The sequence below is a fragment of the Cylas formicarius genome, unplaced genomic scaffold, assembly GCF_029955315.1.
Source record: "Cylas formicarius isolate icCylForm1 unplaced genomic scaffold, icCylForm1.1 PGA_scaffold_9__14_contigs__length_23061073, whole genome shotgun sequence".
Classification (NCBI taxonomy): domain Eukaryota; kingdom Metazoa; phylum Arthropoda; class Insecta; order Coleoptera; family Brentidae; genus Cylas; species Cylas formicarius.
The window spans coordinates 718,862-736,313 of NW_026844365.1; the positions used below are offsets into that span (position 1 = coordinate 718,862).

General features: G+C 42.6%; 4 protein-coding genes across 5 annotated transcripts in view; 2 read left to right on the forward strand and 2 right to left on the reverse strand.

Moving 5' to 3' along the window:
- LOC132707781 (CCN family member 4) overlaps positions 1-4,241 on the forward strand; it is a 34,257-nt gene extending 30,016 nt beyond the window's left edge. Inside the window, exons 5-8 of one of the 2 annotated variants that reach the window (XM_060679722.1) lie at positions 659-785; positions 2,563-2,759; positions 2,942-3,116; positions 3,747-4,241. In XM_060679722.1, coding sequence (XP_060535705.1) covers positions 659-785; positions 2,563-2,759; positions 2,942-3,116; positions 3,747-3,988 — 741 coding nt within the window. In that variant the 3' untranslated portion in view covers positions 3,989-4,241. Of the gene's footprint in view, positions 1-658; positions 786-2,559; positions 2,760-2,941; positions 3,117-3,746 lie in introns of both variants that reach the window. The other variant, XM_060679721.1, reaches the window with a different exon arrangement.
- A 197-nt stretch (positions 4,242-4,438) lies between these two features.
- On the reverse strand, positions 4,439-8,409 carry LOC132707780 (adenosine deaminase 2-like). The gene is made up of 2 exons (XM_060679720.1): positions 7,599-8,409; positions 4,439-7,497 (listed from the first exon to the last, which is right to left on the reverse strand). The coding sequence occupies exons 1-2, from the start codon at positions 8,405-8,407 to the stop codon at positions 6,816-6,818; spliced, it is 1,491 nt and encodes a 496-aa protein (XP_060535703.1). The 5' UTR covers positions 8,408-8,409; the 3' UTR covers positions 4,439-6,815.
- A 155-nt stretch (positions 8,410-8,564) lies between these two features.
- Positions 8,565-13,073, forward strand: LOC132707783 (delta-aminolevulinic acid dehydratase). Its single transcript, XM_060679723.1, has 4 exons — positions 8,565-8,899; positions 8,954-9,101; positions 12,220-12,889; positions 12,941-13,073. Exons 1-4 carry the CDS (start codon positions 8,763-8,765, stop codon positions 13,009-13,011), a joined length of 1,026 nt encoding a protein of 341 aa, XP_060535706.1. The 5' UTR covers positions 8,565-8,762; the 3' UTR covers positions 13,012-13,073.
- Positions 13,074-14,214: 1,141 nt separating this feature from the next.
- LOC132707779 (TBC1 domain family member 12-like) lies at positions 14,215-17,419 on the reverse strand. Its single transcript, XM_060679719.1, has 4 exons — positions 16,682-17,419; positions 16,331-16,633; positions 15,963-16,280; positions 14,215-14,776 (listed from the first exon to the last, which is right to left on the reverse strand). The coding sequence occupies exons 1-4, from the start codon at positions 17,269-17,271 to the stop codon at positions 14,215-14,217; spliced, it is 1,773 nt and encodes a 590-aa protein (XP_060535702.1). The 5' UTR covers positions 17,272-17,419.
- Positions 17,420-17,452: the final 33 nt, after the last annotated feature.

Genomic DNA, 17,452 nt, shown 5'->3' on the forward strand with positions numbered 1-17,452 from the left:
TTAGGCAATTAGGAGGAATGTTTGGAACTGTTTTTTTATGGACAAAACTTATTTCCCAGTATTCCACCTATGGATGAGATGGATTTAGTAGATTTCACCCTAACTCGGAAACAGGTTAACCCTTTGGTGAAACAAGATTAATTAGATTGCTTAATAGTATCTTTAGACCAAAATTATTTTGAATTTAATGGACAGATTTACATCTCTAAAGAAAGTTTGATTATGGGAAACCCACTTAGTGCTTCGTTAGCCGAGATTTTTATGGATAATTTGGGAAATATCATACTAGAACATCGATACATCGATGATGTCTTTGCTTCATTTGTTGGAACGGACAGACAATTGAATTCTTTCTTAAAAAGTAGAAAGTTAAATTATTGGAAGTCATGGAGATTAACAAAATGAGACATTCAATATCTCTCCATTATTGAAATTAAATTCTCACAATAACATTAATTAAGGTTTTATGGTCAGACGCGGTGTTGTCGAAACAATTGTCATGTAAAAACATATAATTTCATGAAAATCTGAATTTTTAGTTCTTATTTATTGTGATAAATGGATTTTCATCAAGTAAAAGCAACCTCAGTTCTAATTAATCGCTTATCACGGAAAACCCGTTAAAGGGCCTTGGAAAAACGACTCCGAACTGTTTCAGAATGGCACCTATGGCTGTTCTTCGCTGTGCCCCCAGGAATACATATCGCCTCGAGGATGCCAGCACCCTCGCCTAGTCGATGTGCCGGGACAGTGTTGTCGCGAGTGGATGTGCGACAGCCAGACAGGTATACGGGCCGTTCGGAAATTGAGTTCGGAAACCTGGTAGGAAATATCTAATCAGCGTGCTGATTTAGTAAAGGTCACTCACTAAAACATTTTACAACAAACATTTTACCTAGAACTTTTTTTTAAATTTTACTTGTATTTTATTTACTTAAACTGATATTGCAAAATAGAACAGATTGCCTTAAGCAGAATCACAAATCCTCAAAATTTGTTACTCTCGTTACTTTCGACAAAATCGGTGACATCGAATTTTTAGAAAGTTTTCACGCTGGTTTTAGTTGGTTTTAGTTGCGTCGAAAATTTTTTTTTTGTCTGTTTGTCCGTTCTTCGTTCTCCGTTCTCTGTAGACGCTTCATAAAAACGCGAATAACATCGGAACCGTTGAAGCCAAGAAGCTTTTAAACTGGCCACGAGATAAATAAAAATGGCCGCTATTGTAAATTCGCTTCTATCTTTTTTTTGTGATTGTTGTAGTAAAACTTGTTTTCTTATATTTGCTGTAATTCTTGTACACTAAAACATATTACCTAAACATCTTTCCTGTGTAGCTATCCTTGCAGTTTGTTAAATCACATTGTTTTCCTTACAGTTTTGACCACAAACACAACAAAATTTTCACAAAAACACGAAAAAATCGTAACTACCAAAAATTTAAACAACAAGGGCATAGACTGTTACTATTCTCTGACAATAGCAATTATCTAGCTCGGCGTTGCCAATTATATTCGGATTTCAGAGACTAATTTTGCGTTCTTATGAAAATTAGTCAATTTTTTCAGAATAATTGCGGCAATGTGGCAGCTCAATTAGTTGGGGGTGACGCATGCGCAAAAGATCCACACCTTCTCTACGAGAATATCATGCCACGTTTGAAAATTTAAATTAAAAAATTGGAATATTTAAAAAAAAAATGTATATAAGGAACACTCAGTAAAGCAACGTACAGAATCGAGAAGCCGGTCCGATATTTGGTGGCTTCACGAAGAGGAATTGTTTGACTTCAATATAAAATACGCAAGTAGCAGAAATAAATGCCATAGATACTGCATTGCGGCATGCTTTGAACAAAATGGAGGAACGAGAAAAAAAAATTACCGTAAGGCAAACCCAAAACGTAAGATAAGGCACCACGACCAAATTAAACGCAGCATACACGTTCCAAATCCCTAAAACTAACGGCCGTATGTATGTAAGAATAATTGCTGATTCTACCGTATATCATTACAGCTCGAACAACAGCAAAACAATAATTACGTGAAAGGAGTCTTTTCGATATCCTGCCGCCATACCATTACATATTTATACATCCGAACACAGAGGAAAAGGTAGGAAAAAAGTAACCACTGATTTATCTTCCCAGAGAGAGGGAAGAAAGCAATCAAAAACATAAAGTAAGATTAATTTGGAGGAAAGTACCAAACACACTAGAATGGAATAACTAATAAAACCCAAATACACAGGTAATTCTTTACTTTACTGGAAACATGACCTAATATCGAAATTGGAACGTAACAATCATAGCCACCTGCGGCGCATCACTTCTTGCCGCAGCAGTTTTAGGTAAAGCGCCCTCTAACGATAGATTTCTGAAACACTTTTATTTTGACAAGCAATAACGCGGAATTGTTGTTATGTGACTTCCTGCCATTAATTTACCACGTTGAAAGTTTCCTGCAAGTCTCCGAACTCGATTTCCGGACGCCACCCTGTAGTATTTTCCTTTCGACGACGCCCGTTGAATTTACAAATACGAACAACCCGCGTAACTTTTAGCAGAGCAGCCGCCCTCCTGCGAGCCGGTCTTCTCCCGGTGGACGGGCTGCAGCAGCCGTTGCGGCTCGGGGATGTCGTCCAGGGAGTCGAACCTGAACGCGCGGTGTCTGCCTGAAACGGAGACCCGCATCTGTCAGACGAGAAGGTGCGCGAACGACGACGACGAAACGTCGGATCGCTTACGCCAACATCACCTGAGGGTGAGTCCCGACGTTTTCTCTCGCGAAATTCTTAACGGCCGTAGTGATTTAACGCCGGCGATTTTTCAGCGTCTCCTTAAACCATCGTTATTTCCCGGTTGTTAATCGGTTTCATTTTACGACGATGCGGTTTCCATTTCGAAGGAAATTGCTCTAGGCTCAATTAAAGGGCGGTGTTTCAGAAGGGCCACGAGTGCAAGGCGACGCACCGCCTCGGCGAGGCGGTCTTCCTGCGATTCGGCCCTTGCAGGAGTAGGAAACGCTTCCGGCCCAAATACTGCGGCACTTGTCCGGCTCCGGGATCTACCTGCAGTCCCACCCTCAGCACCACCGTTCGCGTCGACTTCATCTGCGAAGGTATACTTCCACCAGAAATATAGTGCTTTTACAACCGACCCCGTGTAGCTCTCTAAAATATATATCATTTTCGTACAGATATTCTTCAATTTCTTCTTTATATGAAGATGTATTTGGAATTTTTCTAATTTACAAAAATAACGCATCTGCGACCCAACCATTTTTGGACTCAGCATTATTATGCGCTTTGCACGTTATTTCTCTGTGGTGAGTGTCTTACCACGTTTGGTCTAAATGCACTTTTGGCGTAGTTTACTACGCCTAATTAGACCTGCGTTTACCAGCATCTTCTCTCACTTTCCTCTTGACTATACCATTTGCGACATTTTGAGTTGACTTCAGAACGTTGGTCATATCACTTGTTTTTATTGCTGCTCCTACTTCCCCATCCGAATTTCTTATAAAATTGTAAACATTCAAACAATTAGTTTAGCATCCAAAGACAAATGGCTTCGTTTTTTTTATTTGCTGAGGCAATTCGTCTTCTAAATTGTCATTAGGTTCGACCACTTCAAATTCTGCGTGATTTTCCATGTCTTCTTCTAAGAGAGGAACGTCTGTTTCGACGGTCTCCAAGACAAAAACTATTAGTTTTGTCTTGGCACTACTGACGCGGGGGCGTGGTTTCAGGGGCCGGTTCGTCGGAGAAGCCGTCGGACTTGCTCTTGGAGTACCTAGAACCGGGGGCGGACCTGTGGGCGGACCAGTTCCCGCCCAAATACGACTCGGACGATGCGCGTCTCATCACGCTGTCGGTGCAGTGGGTGCTGAAGTGTCGATGCGGCCCCCGACCGTCGAAGACGACGTCCGAACCGCCGCGGGCGGCGGCCGACGTCGTTTTGCACCGCGTGCATCGGACTTCGACCCCGTGAGCTGTTTGGTGACGGTGAGAGTTGGGGCGTGGTGCGAGGACCACTACCCCGCCGCGAAATGTACAATAAAATTGTAACACACTGTAAATCGTGCTGTGTATTTCACCCGCGTGGTAGATTTCTTCGTTTTATATAGGCACACGTCGACATATTTTTCGAATATCACTTTAGGTAGGCCTTTTTTGGTGAAGAGGTTAGGGGCGACGAGCGGCCACTGTACGGAAATAAATCACACTGGAAATCAGGGCGGGAGTTTATTTTGTGGTCCAGTTTTGCCTCTAGCGTTACGTTATATTCAGAAAATATCTTTTTTAATTTATAAACCGAAAATCACCCGGTTAAATTGCGACCTCTAATTCGGAAATGCCGGGTATTTTTTTTTATAATAACAGCGTCATCAAAATATGAAATACGTTCAACAATCAATTTCGAACCGCGTTTATAACGCGAGCCCCGCATAAATAATCCGCAACAAAAGCGCGTTTTGTTTAAATAATGAAGCGTCGGACGCACGTCTCCTTTTTCGTTATTTAATTTGGCGGGTTTCGCGCCCACCCGTCCCCGACCCCTCGAGTTTGCATACACGCCCGCTTAAATCTAGGAAATAATTTCATTTCGCAAATATTTTATTTATTTCCAACCGCCAATATGCGGGACTGTTAATTAATGCATCGTGACTATTAACGAGATTATTATATATATTTTTATTAATAACTAAATCAAATTAGAATTGTCGGATATGCTACAGATGATATATATGATACAGATGTTAGCTACTACTGAAAAAGGATTGAAAAGGAAAATGTAAAAATAAAAAATTGTTAAACAATCTCTTACGACCCATCTTTTATTAATCAGAACTAGAAGAAAAAGAAGGGAGACTGTTGACGCACACTACACTTACTGCCAAGCAAAAAGAAAAATAATGATAACGGAAATAAACAAATAAAAAATGCGTCACGCGTTAAATGAAACACGAAAGCCTTTTTCACTAATTAAAATTATGGACAATACGATTTTTTTTATAATTTCAATTAAAAAACTGATAATAATCACCGATTGTTATTATTTTTTATTAATAACAACAATATATAACCTTGACTTAAAGTATATGAAAAAAGAAGGTGGACGCAGAAGTTATCTTTAAGTACTACTGAGAAAAAAAAAATAAAGGGAACGAAAATTAATAACAAATGAACCCGTCTTTACATAAAACACCAACACGTTTACAATCGGCCTTTTACCGACCAAAACGAACCAGAATTATTACCAATAGCAAGCATTATTATTATTTTTTAAGAATACTATCGATTAAATGACAAACAATAAATTTGTCATGTGTCCTTTGTCCATAAAGTTGATTTAAAGTATATGAAAGAACCATGGGTTCGGTGGCCGAAGAAGCTATAGCTACAAATGCGAAAAAAAGGAAAATAAAAAAAAAATCCAAATAAAAAGTGTCCCACTCGTTAAATAAATAATCATGAAATTATATGGTCTGTTTTTATAAAACAGGATATGTTATTATTATTATTATCAAGCAAAAAAAAAAATAAACAAAAAAAAACAACAAAGTCTTTACATTCAATTTTTTACTAACCAAAATTGTAAACATTTAGAAAAGTATTTTTAAAAAGTGCTACAGGATTTCCTCTCCATAACATTTTACCATTCAAAGAAAGGAGAAAACGCGAGCAAACCCTGCAAAATATTTAAAGTAAAGGTATTTTTAAATGGCGCTTGAAAAAAGCACAAAACAATTATAACGTTGGTTTAAAGTATATAAAAGAAACAGAAGGGGGACGGTGGACGCAGAAGTTAGCGATACATATTACTGAGAGGAAAGAAAAATTAAAAAAAAATAAAATTTACAAATAAAAAATGTCTCATGCGGACGTCTTTTGAATGTAACCAAATCAAATCATTCATTCTGCCTGTATAACAACTATTTAGAACAAAAAATTTCAAAAAGTGCTAAAGAAAAAAAGGATTTCCCCTAGATAACATTGACGAGAAAAGGCGAGCGAATCTTGAAAAATGCGTCTTCTATTGATAGTAACAAAAAATATTTGAACCAAAGGTATCTCGCGCTTAAAAAAATCACAAAAGAGAAAAAAGGAAATAAAAAAAATTAAAGTTTACAAACAAAAAATGTCTCCCGCGTTAAAAACGCGATTTTTGATAATCAAAATTATAACAATACGATTATTATTACTTTTTCTTAATAGTTTAAAATACATCAAAATCAAATAATTCATTTTGTCAGTATAACACCCATTTAGAAAAGTATTTTTAAAAAGTTCTAGAAAAAAAAGGATTTCCTTTCGATACATTTCACGCTTCACAGGAGAGAAAATGCAAACAAACATTGAAAAATGAGTCTTCTATTGATAGTAACAAAGAAATATATGAACCAAAGGCATTTTTAAATGGCGCTTGAAAAAGTCACAAAAAAGAAAGAAGAAAATTAAAAAAAAACTGTTGTAACAATACGACTATTATTACTTTTTCTTAATAAAAGTAAAAGCTACCTCAGTTCAACGATTGTTATTATTTTTTCTTAATAATTTCATATAAATCAAATTAAATGAATAATATTTTTTCAGTATAACAGCCATTTAGAAAAGTATTTTCGAAAAGTGCTAGAAAAAAAAAGGATTTCCTTTCGATAACATTTTCTATTGATAGTAAGGAAAAATGCCGCTTGCAAAAATCACAAAACAATTATAATGTTGGTTTGAAGTTTATAAAAGAAGAAGAAGGAAAATATTAGGTAAAAACTTCCCCACGCGTTAAATAAAACGCCGAATCCTCCGAATTCGATCTTTTATTCGGTCTCCGAGCTTCGGATCACGCCCGCGACGAACTGGTCCCACTCCTGGCGCCACCGTTTCATCGCGTACCTCTTCCGCCTCTCGTCCAAGCTGCTGTACTCGATCGAGTTGATGGCGAGCCGCTTCAACAGCCTCAGGTCGCCCTCGCGTCCCGATAACCCCATGAACGCGACGTAAAAATCGAAACTGAGCCCCCTGGCGCCCCACAGGCCCGGATCGTCGCACGCTATCACCACCGGGTACCCGTTGGCGACGAGGAAGTTTGCCGGGTGATTTCGCACGTCGTCTACTAGTTTGAGCACCTGATTCGATATGGGCGCCACCTCGATCGCGATCGCGCGCTCCTTGACTATCCGCAACAGTTCCGGATGTTTCAAAATGGCGTAGCCGTGACCGATACGCGTAGCGTTCAATAGGACCGCGTCGTACAGGTTGAGGTCGGACGGCTCGTAGGACCAGTCGGTTTCGCCGGCGTGAAAGAAGAACTTCGTGCGGTTCCCGAGGGTCAAGAGTTGCGGCACGAAATCGAGCAGCGTTCGCCCGAGATCTTCCTGGCCGACTAGGTCGAATCCGGCCAGGAATTTCGAGTATTTCCCGGCGTGGAGCCGCTCGTACAGCGCGACGTAGTCCGCTACGACGCTCGCGTTGACGCGCCTACTCGGCGCGTAGATGAACCTGGTGTAGCGATAATAAAAGCCGGTTACTTCTAAGCTAAGCGCCTTTTTTTAAAAAAAGAAGAAGACCTATCAGCTCATAGCTGTTACGTCATGCATTACCTGACACCGACGAAATCCGGGTGTGCCCGCTTGAAACGCGTAGCGGTCGCGTCGTACAAACCGAGCACCTCCTCGGGGGTGTAGACTCGGCCGTCCAGGTCGTAGACTTCGGGCAGCAGGCCCCTGAACTCGAGATATTTGACGTTGTCTTCGTGGAGTTCCTCGAGAGCGCGGTAAAAGTAGTCCTCGAACGCGGGCCTGAAGGCGAGCAAGGAACCGACGCTTCTAAAGACGCCCTCGAACACCCGCCAGATGACGTCGATGTCGGAGTACGCGGTAAAGGGATCGGGGACTACGAGCGTCAGCTGAGCCCTGAGCCGGGCGTCGAACGAAGGGTCGGAACGCCTAAGGGCGTCCACCTCTTCCCACCCGTCGTCGTCTGGTACGGTGCGGGAGAACCTGAACGTGTACCGCCCCTCCGGGTCCGGTTTCGCCCACAGATTCTTCCGGAAAGTGAGGTTATGAAACACGTAAGCGTCGGACACGAGCCCCAGGTCGTGCGAGTGTAGGGACGCGCCCTTGGGCATCTGCCTGATGAGTTTAAACACGCCGGATCTGGTGATGTTGTCTCGCGCGAGGAAGAAATGCCGCAGCGGCAGGAATTTTTCCGGGTCTTTGAACCCGGCGTCGAATTCGCGGTGCTTGAGCTGCATCAGGAGTCGGTTCACTTTTCTTTCGTCCGCGTTAAGCACGAGGTCCGCGCCGATCGAGCGATTTTGCGATTTTTCGATCAGAACGGCGCGCCTCTGGTAGTAGTCGGACGCCGCTGACGCAGACACTACCAGATAAAGTGTCAAGCAACGCCACATCGCGAAGACTGGAACGCAGGCCGCGATTTCTACGACTAGGCGATGACGTCAGGCCGCATTTGGTCGAGCAAACCTTCGCCGAGTTACACCGGACGTTTTACGCCACGGACCGAAGAAACGCGAACCGGGCAAGCGATGACGTCGCGCGTACTGACCGATTTTTTTCTATGACGCTGACTTTCACGCGTCCTTTAAATATGCGGCGTCGCTCGCGGCTTTCGAATTCTACAAAGTGGTTAAACGATAGGCAAAATGAATCGACGATTTTGCGATAGGCATTTCGAGCACTTCCTCGTCGGATGTCGCGCGTGGCCGCACATAACCTAGCTTTCCGACGCACGCAAGATCGTCGAAAATGTCCGAGGTCCGCGCGTATTCCGTAAAAAGGAACCGCATCCTGCAAAGCGGGATATTCAACGAGACCCTGCGCGGCTGGCAGTCGTCCAAATGCGACGTAACGGCCAAGAATTTGATGTATCCGGTGTTCATCACGTAAGTAATTTTCCGCGGACGTCATTGGCAATACAGACATGCGTTTCACGCAAGGGAGAACGACGATGACGAGCAAGACGTGCCCAGCATGCCGGGCGTCAAACGTTACGGCGTCGACAAGCTACGGGGGCACCTCGAACCTTTGGTCCGTGACGGTCTCCTTGCCATCCTGGTGTTCGGTGTCGTCGACAACTTACCCAAGGTACGCAGTATCTGCTTAGGCCACCAGATACTTAACCACGCGTTTTTCTAACGTCTTTTTGTTCCGAAACATCAACGTGATGATTATGGCATTACTGTCAAAATTTACAAAATGTTAAATAGCAATCTGCAAAAAACACGATGTCCTTAATCTTTGGCCAGTCTCAAGAAACCCATTAGTTATATCTTTAGTTCTTTTATTCTTAGACTTCACTTAGGAAAAACGTGTTTTTCGGGTCTTGCCATGTTTTTATTTAATATTCAACGTTTTTTGTAGGTATGGTTAATTTTTCAAAGAAGCCTCCATTGTAATTCTATTTACCCATTGTCTTGCTTGCTTACGTTTCGGCAATCACCCTTCAGAGCTTGCGTTCTACTCTTTACCAGCTTATATACCGTTTGAGGGGGTGAAGCCAATTGGATGGCGTGAATAAAAAATAAAGTAAAAGCTTCTACTAGAATTTCTTGAGACAAACTCATGCCTCTAAGCAAGCGGACCACACAGATCGTTGTCTCAGATGACCGATTCCTATATTGGTGACAGGTAGACTTTAGATTGGTGGTTTAAATTTCTATAGTGATCGTGTTTGGTAACTGCTGATGAATTTATGGCTTTTTCATATTTCTTTAGCCCTTTTTTCATTTTTCCATCAGTTTCTCCATGTAATCTTTGCATCATATCCACGGAATGCTGTAAGCATAGAGAAAGAACCTAAGAGAGAGTTGTTAAACCTGTGGCCATCTTTGTTATCAAGTGCCACTATTAACTACAGTGTGAACCAACTTTCTATAAGCACGGGTTTTCTGCCATGTACTGGTTGTAGATTGTAGTAAACCTCCAGGAAAAATTCTAGAGTAGGAAGAAGTGCAAAGTTAATTTACATATATTTTTTGAATCAATTTTTTCATATGTATTTTTTAAATAAATGTTAAAAATATTTACCAAAAAAAATAAGGTTTCAGTTGAAAAGTACGCAACGGTCATGCCAGAATGTCTTTATACTAATTTTAAGTAAAATAAACGACAAACGTAGTCCGTTTTAAAGCAGAACAATCAGTTTTAAAAATAAAACAATGTTTAACGCCTCAAGGTAAAAAGTATAGTAAAATATTGAAATAGCAGTTGCCTAAATTTGAAACAAAAACAAAAATTTTCAAAAGTGAAAGAAAAGCAACAAATAACAAATAATGAATTAAATAACAGTTGACTAAAACTGTAAAAAACGAAAATCGTAAGTAAGTAAAGAGAAAGTTCTAAAAATAAACCACATTATTTATAATGCTTTACATAAATAGCAGTTCTTAAAATTGAAACAAAAATAAAAATATAGATGCTGTCGATAAAGTTTTTTTTTGCGATAAATGCTGAATTTTCTATAACTTCTTCGTATCACACTTTTTCTTTTTTTATTTGTGTTCAATACTTTTATCTAGATCATCATATTTTCCTGTTAGACATAACAAGTATTTCACTTTTCATTACATTTAAATGTTTAGCACAAGTAAACCCCAGTTCAATCATTCATGTTTTAATAAAAAAAATCTTAACTTTGCGTCTAATCTAAAGAATATATCCAAATTATATATATATATATATATATATATATATATATATATATATATATATATATATATATATATATATAAATATATTGTATATCCAAGTTATATACTGTCTGCCATTAAACTATCCATTCTTAACCCGTTATTTATAAATCAAGATTACAAAAAATTCAGAACAACTGTGCCCGATTTGTATATGGTTTGAGAAAGTTTGGTCGTATATCAGAAAAAATATTTGCTATGAAATGGCTGAAAATCAAATATCTGTTTCAATTTTTATTCGCAATTGTTGTGTATTTAAGGTCATGAAATATTCTTTGCTAACGTACCTTAAAGATGGCCCAGGACGAAAAACAATCTGAATATGCCACAGCATAATTCTTGTAAATTTAAACGCTGAATATTACTAGAGCTACAGCCCTATTTTATTTATTTTGAGTCAACATCAACGGGCAGTGTTTTTATATTTTTAAAAGTCCTCGGATTTTTTGATTTTCCAATAGCAGCTAACCTAAGCTTATGCGTTCCCGAGGCATTGACACAACACAAAACTGTTACACGTCCTTTGCTTGCTTTGAAACCTACAAAAATTAAAAAAAAACACTCAACAAAATATGTGTATGTGTGTAAAGCTAACCCGGTGCATTTTCTGAGTCTGCAGCAAGTGTTGTTTTTGGCATTGCTTTCCAATAAAGTCCAGTTTCGTCCCCATTATACACTTGCTCAGGTTTTAGGTCGTGCTCCGTCAAAAGATTTTCAAAATCATAGCAAAATTCTGCCATAGCGACGTCATCAGCACTTAATTTCTCAACTTGAGCAGCCAATTCCGTGAAATCTGTAAAGCCAACCAGAAGATGCCTAGAAGTTGCCTTTGAAACTTTTCAGCTTGCCTAGCACACATAGGCCCTGATATCGGAACCCCTTCCGATCTCTTCTTCAAGAACCACCTGCTCATAGCATCATCAAGTTGTCGAAAAGTGGATCCTTTTAATGATTTTCGATCAGCAATAGCTTTAGCACTATCTGCTTTAGCTACAAAACTCTGTAATCTGGCTTTTCTCTTTACAGTGTCACGAACTATTTGTTTTCCAATGTTAAGCCAACACAGACACTTAAATTATTTTCAAATTGCCTTAAAATTTCCATTTTTTGCTCCATTTTGTGTCTCTGTTTACGTTTAACTAACTAACCCAAACTAACGAGCCGGTCGATCAGTACTCGGCAAATATAATAGGTTAAGTTAAATCATTCCCCCGACACCGATTTACGGATTCCCCGAAAAGAACGACACATTGCATGCAGCGCTGCAAACCTCTACCGTTAGCCACGGATAATCGGGGTTCTACTGTACCTTAGTTTGTAATAAGTAATTTTGTCTAAACCCGTCGAGCAATAATTTAAAATTATTATTATTATCATGCAACTTCTTTGCTCCTCCCCCTCTCACCAGGTAGGGTAGAATGCAAACCAGTTAAGCTCTGAAGAAGCAAACGGCATGCTCGGAGAAACGTCTGAAAGCTAAATCCGTCGCATATTATGACGTCACGAATTTACAGAACGAAAGCGGCGACGGCGCCGATAGACCAGATAACCCGGTGGTTCGGGCGCTGCCGAAGCTGCGACGGTGGTTTCCTGACCTGACCGTCGCGTGTGACGTGTGCCTGTGCCCGTACACGTCGCACGGCCACTGCGCCATTTTGCATCGAGACGGCACCATCGACAACGATGCCAGCGTCGAGCGTATAGCCCAGATCGCATTGGCGTACGCCAAGGCGGGAGCCCATATCGTCGCGCCGTCCGACATGATGGACGGCCGCGTCGGCGCCATAAAGCAAACGCTCGTCGACCACAAACTTGGCAACGTCGTATCGGTGTTGTCGTACTCGTGCAAGTTCGCGTCGGCGTTCTACGGACCGTTCCGGGAAGCCGCCAAGTCGAGTCCCGCATTCGGAGACCGGAAGCGGTACCAACTGCCTCCGGACGCGGCCGGCATTGCCCTGAGGGCGGCCGCGAGGGACGTCGCCGAGGGGGCGGACATGCTGATGGTCAAGCCGATAATGGCGTACGCGGACGTGCTCAAACAGGTCAAGGATCAATACCCCGAGTACCCTGTGTTCGTCTACCAGGTGTCGGGGGAGTTTGCGATGATTTACAACGCCGCCAGGGACGGGATTTTTCGCCTGCAGGACGGCCTGATGGAGATCCTGCGCGGTTACAGGCGAGCAGGTAAGTTAAGAGGCCGGATGGAGAACTGAACGTAACGCGTTCGCGTTTCAGGCGCTGACGTCATCATAACGTACTACGCGCCGCAGATACTCGACTGGATCCGACCGAAGCACAAGCTGTGAGAGAGCGTTTCGCGCTTTGATGTTTTCCACGATGTTTATTAAACGACGTTTGAAAAATGTCGCGTTGATTTTATTTGCGTTGCGGGAGGGCGAAACAAAAAAGGCAAATCGAAGCGCAAACTATTTACTGGGCCTGACACGAAAACAAATGTTTAAAAAATATATATTTTTTAAAAAGTATAATGTATAAATATCACATGTTTTTTTTTTCTTCTCAATAACGTCTCTAAAATAAATAAACCTAAAATATATGTTAAGCGGGAGCGTCACTTAACGTCTAATATTCCTTTGTTCGAGCGGATTGCGTTTTTTTTTGTTCCGTTCACGAGTAGTTCAAATGCACCACGACCCCAAACCACAGTTACAGATAAAATACAAGTTGGGTTTGGGTCGAAATTCAAATTCCGTGTAGTCCACCGCGATTTGTAACTTCACATTCACATATCGCCAAAATTCCCGCAAGTTTCGCAAATCGGTGCTAGGAGACGGTATAGTGCGCCCCTAAATACGCCAAATTCGAAGTAGAGTTGATATTCGCTTTGAACTATTTAAACTCCGCGAAAATCGCGCGACGAACAATAACGAGTAGTTCAGACGTATCGCGACAAGATTGCACCTTCTGGGGGCGGAAAAGGACGGTACAGTGCGTCTTTAAATATTCTAAATTCAGTTAAATCAAAACATTGACGAAAAAATGGATGAATATTTGACAACGCTTTTTGTCAGTAAAAAACGCGAGTAGTTCAAACGTACCCCAAACGAGTTGCCGTAACGAGTCAGTTCTTGGAGGCGGTTATGGACGGTATAGTGCGTCTCTAAATACGCCAAATTCGGATTAGAGTTGACAATAGCTTTGAACTATTCAAATTCGGCGTATTTTGTTGAGTAACGATCGTGCGACGCGCTATAGGCGAGTAGTTCAAACGAACCGCGACCGGATTGCGCTACAGCATCGGCGCTGACGGCGGAAAAGGACAGTAGAGTGGGTCCTTAAACACACCAAATTCGAGTTACACTTAACAATTAGTTTTTCGACGGTAAACATGGCGAAAACTGATTATATGCTAGTGGTTCAAACGTACCGCTCCTAAATACGCCAAATTCGAGTTTAGCTTGACATTAACGTAGAAACATTCAAACGCGCCGCGGGGAGATTCTCGTCGTGGAAGGGGGAGGGAGAAAACGAAAGATGGGCGCCCGCTACTACCGATACGCGTCGACGGCCGTGTGGTTGCAGCACTTTTGAACTACCTGCCCGAACGACATCTTGCCCAAGCTGGTGCTGACGCACTGGATGCTCTTGAACAGCTGCTCGGAGGACATTTCGTCCGGTAGACGCGTCAAAAACTGCGCGCCGTGCAAAAAATCCATCGTGAGCAGCGTCGACTCGTACAGGTGCAGGATGCCCAGCGCGGCCCTGAAAATAAATTCGGCGCCGTCGCGCAGGAATACGTCCCAGACGCGACAAGCGACGTCCAGCGGCATCGCCTTCGCGTAGATCGTATAGATCCAGTCGAGGAGATAGAGGTCGGGCGTCAACCCGGCAGCCTCGAAGTGCGAGTACAGCCTGGGCAGGCTGCCGTTGAAAACGAGGTCGTAAGCGCGGTAGTAGGTCTGCATTTGCGTCTGGTTGAGCGTGAACGCCGCCAGGTGGAGCGGTTGGTTGAGCAAGTTCGCGAAACTGACGAAAGCGTCGCACGGATCCATATTTAGGATGAGGACGGCCGCGATGTAGGACATGCCTTGGACGTAGCCCACGTCCGGCCTGTAAAATCGCATCCATGCTCAGATTTAAGTGGTTTAAAATATGATAAAGCAGTAGTTCGAACGTCCCTATGCTCGGAACTCACCCGAACATTGCAACTGTTGGAAAATATTCAATTTGCGAAGCAGAGAACACTTTTTTTTTTCAAAAAAGGAATATTACTATTTAATCAACAGTCTTAGAAAAAAAATCTAGTTTCCGCTTTTTATTAAAAAGTTTACTACGAAAACCGACATGAGCCATAAATTTTTATTTTATTTTTTTCAAAAAAAAAAAAAAAGATCTCTTATTTTTTCCTTTTTAACCTAGCGATAGTTCAACCGTACCCATCGCCATAATTCGCCCGAACGCTGCATCCCTATTGTGAATGTCACATTTTGACGTGTGCACTAAATTTTGGTTCTCAAAAAAAAGCCTACTAGATTTTTTTAATCAGTTCACTTAATTAACAAATGAAATTATTTTTTCACTTTTCCCCATGCAAAAGTATTTTCTTCGCCTCTTTTAAGCGCTTCAAACGACCATATCCCCAAAAATTCACCTAAACCCTGTTGGAAAATACATAAATAAATGTGTGCATATATTGTTTAATCAATCGTGTTAATTGTTAATAAATGAAAAATCCTTTACAGCTTACTTTTTGCAATTTTATTATTCATAAATGCAAGAAACTTTACTCTCCCTTATTGTTTCGCTTTAATCATAGCGATAGTTCAAACGTACCCATTCCCATAACTCACACAAACGCTGTATCCCTATGCGAAAATGATGAATTTCGATTTCAAAACATTTTTTCGATTTTTTTTATTTGAAAGACGGAATTCGGTTATCCCGCGCGGTAGTTCAAACGCGTCGTTCGCGGTTCATCTGGGAACTCATTTGATCTAATTTTCCTAAAAAGGCCTACGTAATATTTTTCGTTTAACCGGCGCCGTCACCAAATAATTAAATTAAAAAAAAAACACTAGTTTCATATTCAAACGTTTCCAAAATTCACCAGAATACTGCACGTATGGTAGTTCAAACGTCCCGCGGCGCAATTGAATATAGCCATCGATCATTTCCTATCACAATACAACGAGAGTCCGCCTATTAATTTCTTACAATATTTTTCAAGAAATCGATTAAACAAAAAAGCTTTTTCTCGAGCGCGGTAGTTCAAACGTCCCGTCTCGCATAAACTCACCTGAAACAAGCGTAGGCGGCGAGCAGCGAGTGCAAAGCGTCCGAATACGGACGTCCCTGTTGAAAAATGCCCAAGTTCGGGAACGTTCTCGAAATGTCCAGCTCGATGACGTCGAGGCTGTTCTCGCGGTCTGCCGCTGGCCCCCTTTCGACGCCCCCTTGCGCGCGGTTCAACCGGGACTGCGCGCGACTCACGCATATTTCATACAGCTGAGGTGTGACGTTAAGCTCGTTGCCGATGGCGAGTTTCCAGACGCGGCCCCTCACGCTTGAAGGCAGCCCCCTCCACCACAGTTCCTGCGTCTTCTTCGTTTTCTCCCTGGAACCGAGAATCGTATTCGGGCCACTCAGGATCCCACCCAATCTCACATTTCAGTCCAATTCGGTATGACATGCTGTGCGAAGTGTTTCGCGGCAGCCGCCTGCTGTTCCTCAAGCTGCAGCTGCAGCTTCTGCCTCCTTTGCTTAGTCGCCGTGTCTTTGGCTTCTTTTCGCTTTGCCGCGGCCAAAATGGCGTTGTACTCGTCCGCGTGACGCTGCTCCTCGTCGTAGGGCTTCGCGGGGAGATTATGGGGCCTCTTGTGTTGGATCAACGCGGACGAGCTCGCCACCTTGTGCGTGGGCGAAGACGCGGACTCGGCGGTTTTGAACAGTTTCCACGCGAAGACGCTCCTGAAACACGCACGTAGACGACGCCCCGAATAAGCGAAGCGTTTTTACTTGGTGAAAAAATCGGCCAGGCTCGTCTTCCGCGTCTCGGACTCGTCGACACTCATCAGGGACCGGTCTTCCATGTCCTGTATACTGCCAGAAGTGGACGGCTCGCTGACCGTGCTCGAAAACGAGCCGGCTTCCGTCCGTTTATGGCCCTTTTTGGGGCTCGAGGGCTCCGCTCGCGGCTCATCGCCGCGGGTTTCGATTAGGTGCAGTTTCTTCGTCACGGGACTGTAGGCGAGCGATATGTTTTTCAGCGCCTCGTTCAACGTCATCCGGTTGCCAACACGGAACTTGTAAACGTCGCGCTCGGGGCTTGAGTCCGCGCTTTTGATCTTGTCGCAACGCTCGGGCCACGTTTTGAACCAAGTCTCGTGAACAGGTGAATCTTGGTCGCCGACATTGCCGCGTGGTTCCTCGGGTTCGATCTCGTTGCCGTAAAGATCCTCGTTGCTCTTCGATTGGATGCTCTTGTAGCCGTTTTTGAGGCCGAGCGATAGCTTGAGGTTGCTCCTGAAGACGTTCTTCGTAGCTTTCGAGTCGGCGATCAGCGAGTCGGTCAGAGTATCTCGTGATGAGTATTTCAAGTCAGTCATGTCATCGGATAGGGCGCTACTTGGTTCGCATTTATTATCCGTTCCTCGTCGTAAATATTAGGAACAAAAAACGCAAACGGTTCACGTCTTCACGAAATGACGCACGCCATCTTCGCGACGTCACGGAGCACGAAACACAAATTGGTATGCGAGTCTTCCACTAACGGCTAGACAGCCGGTG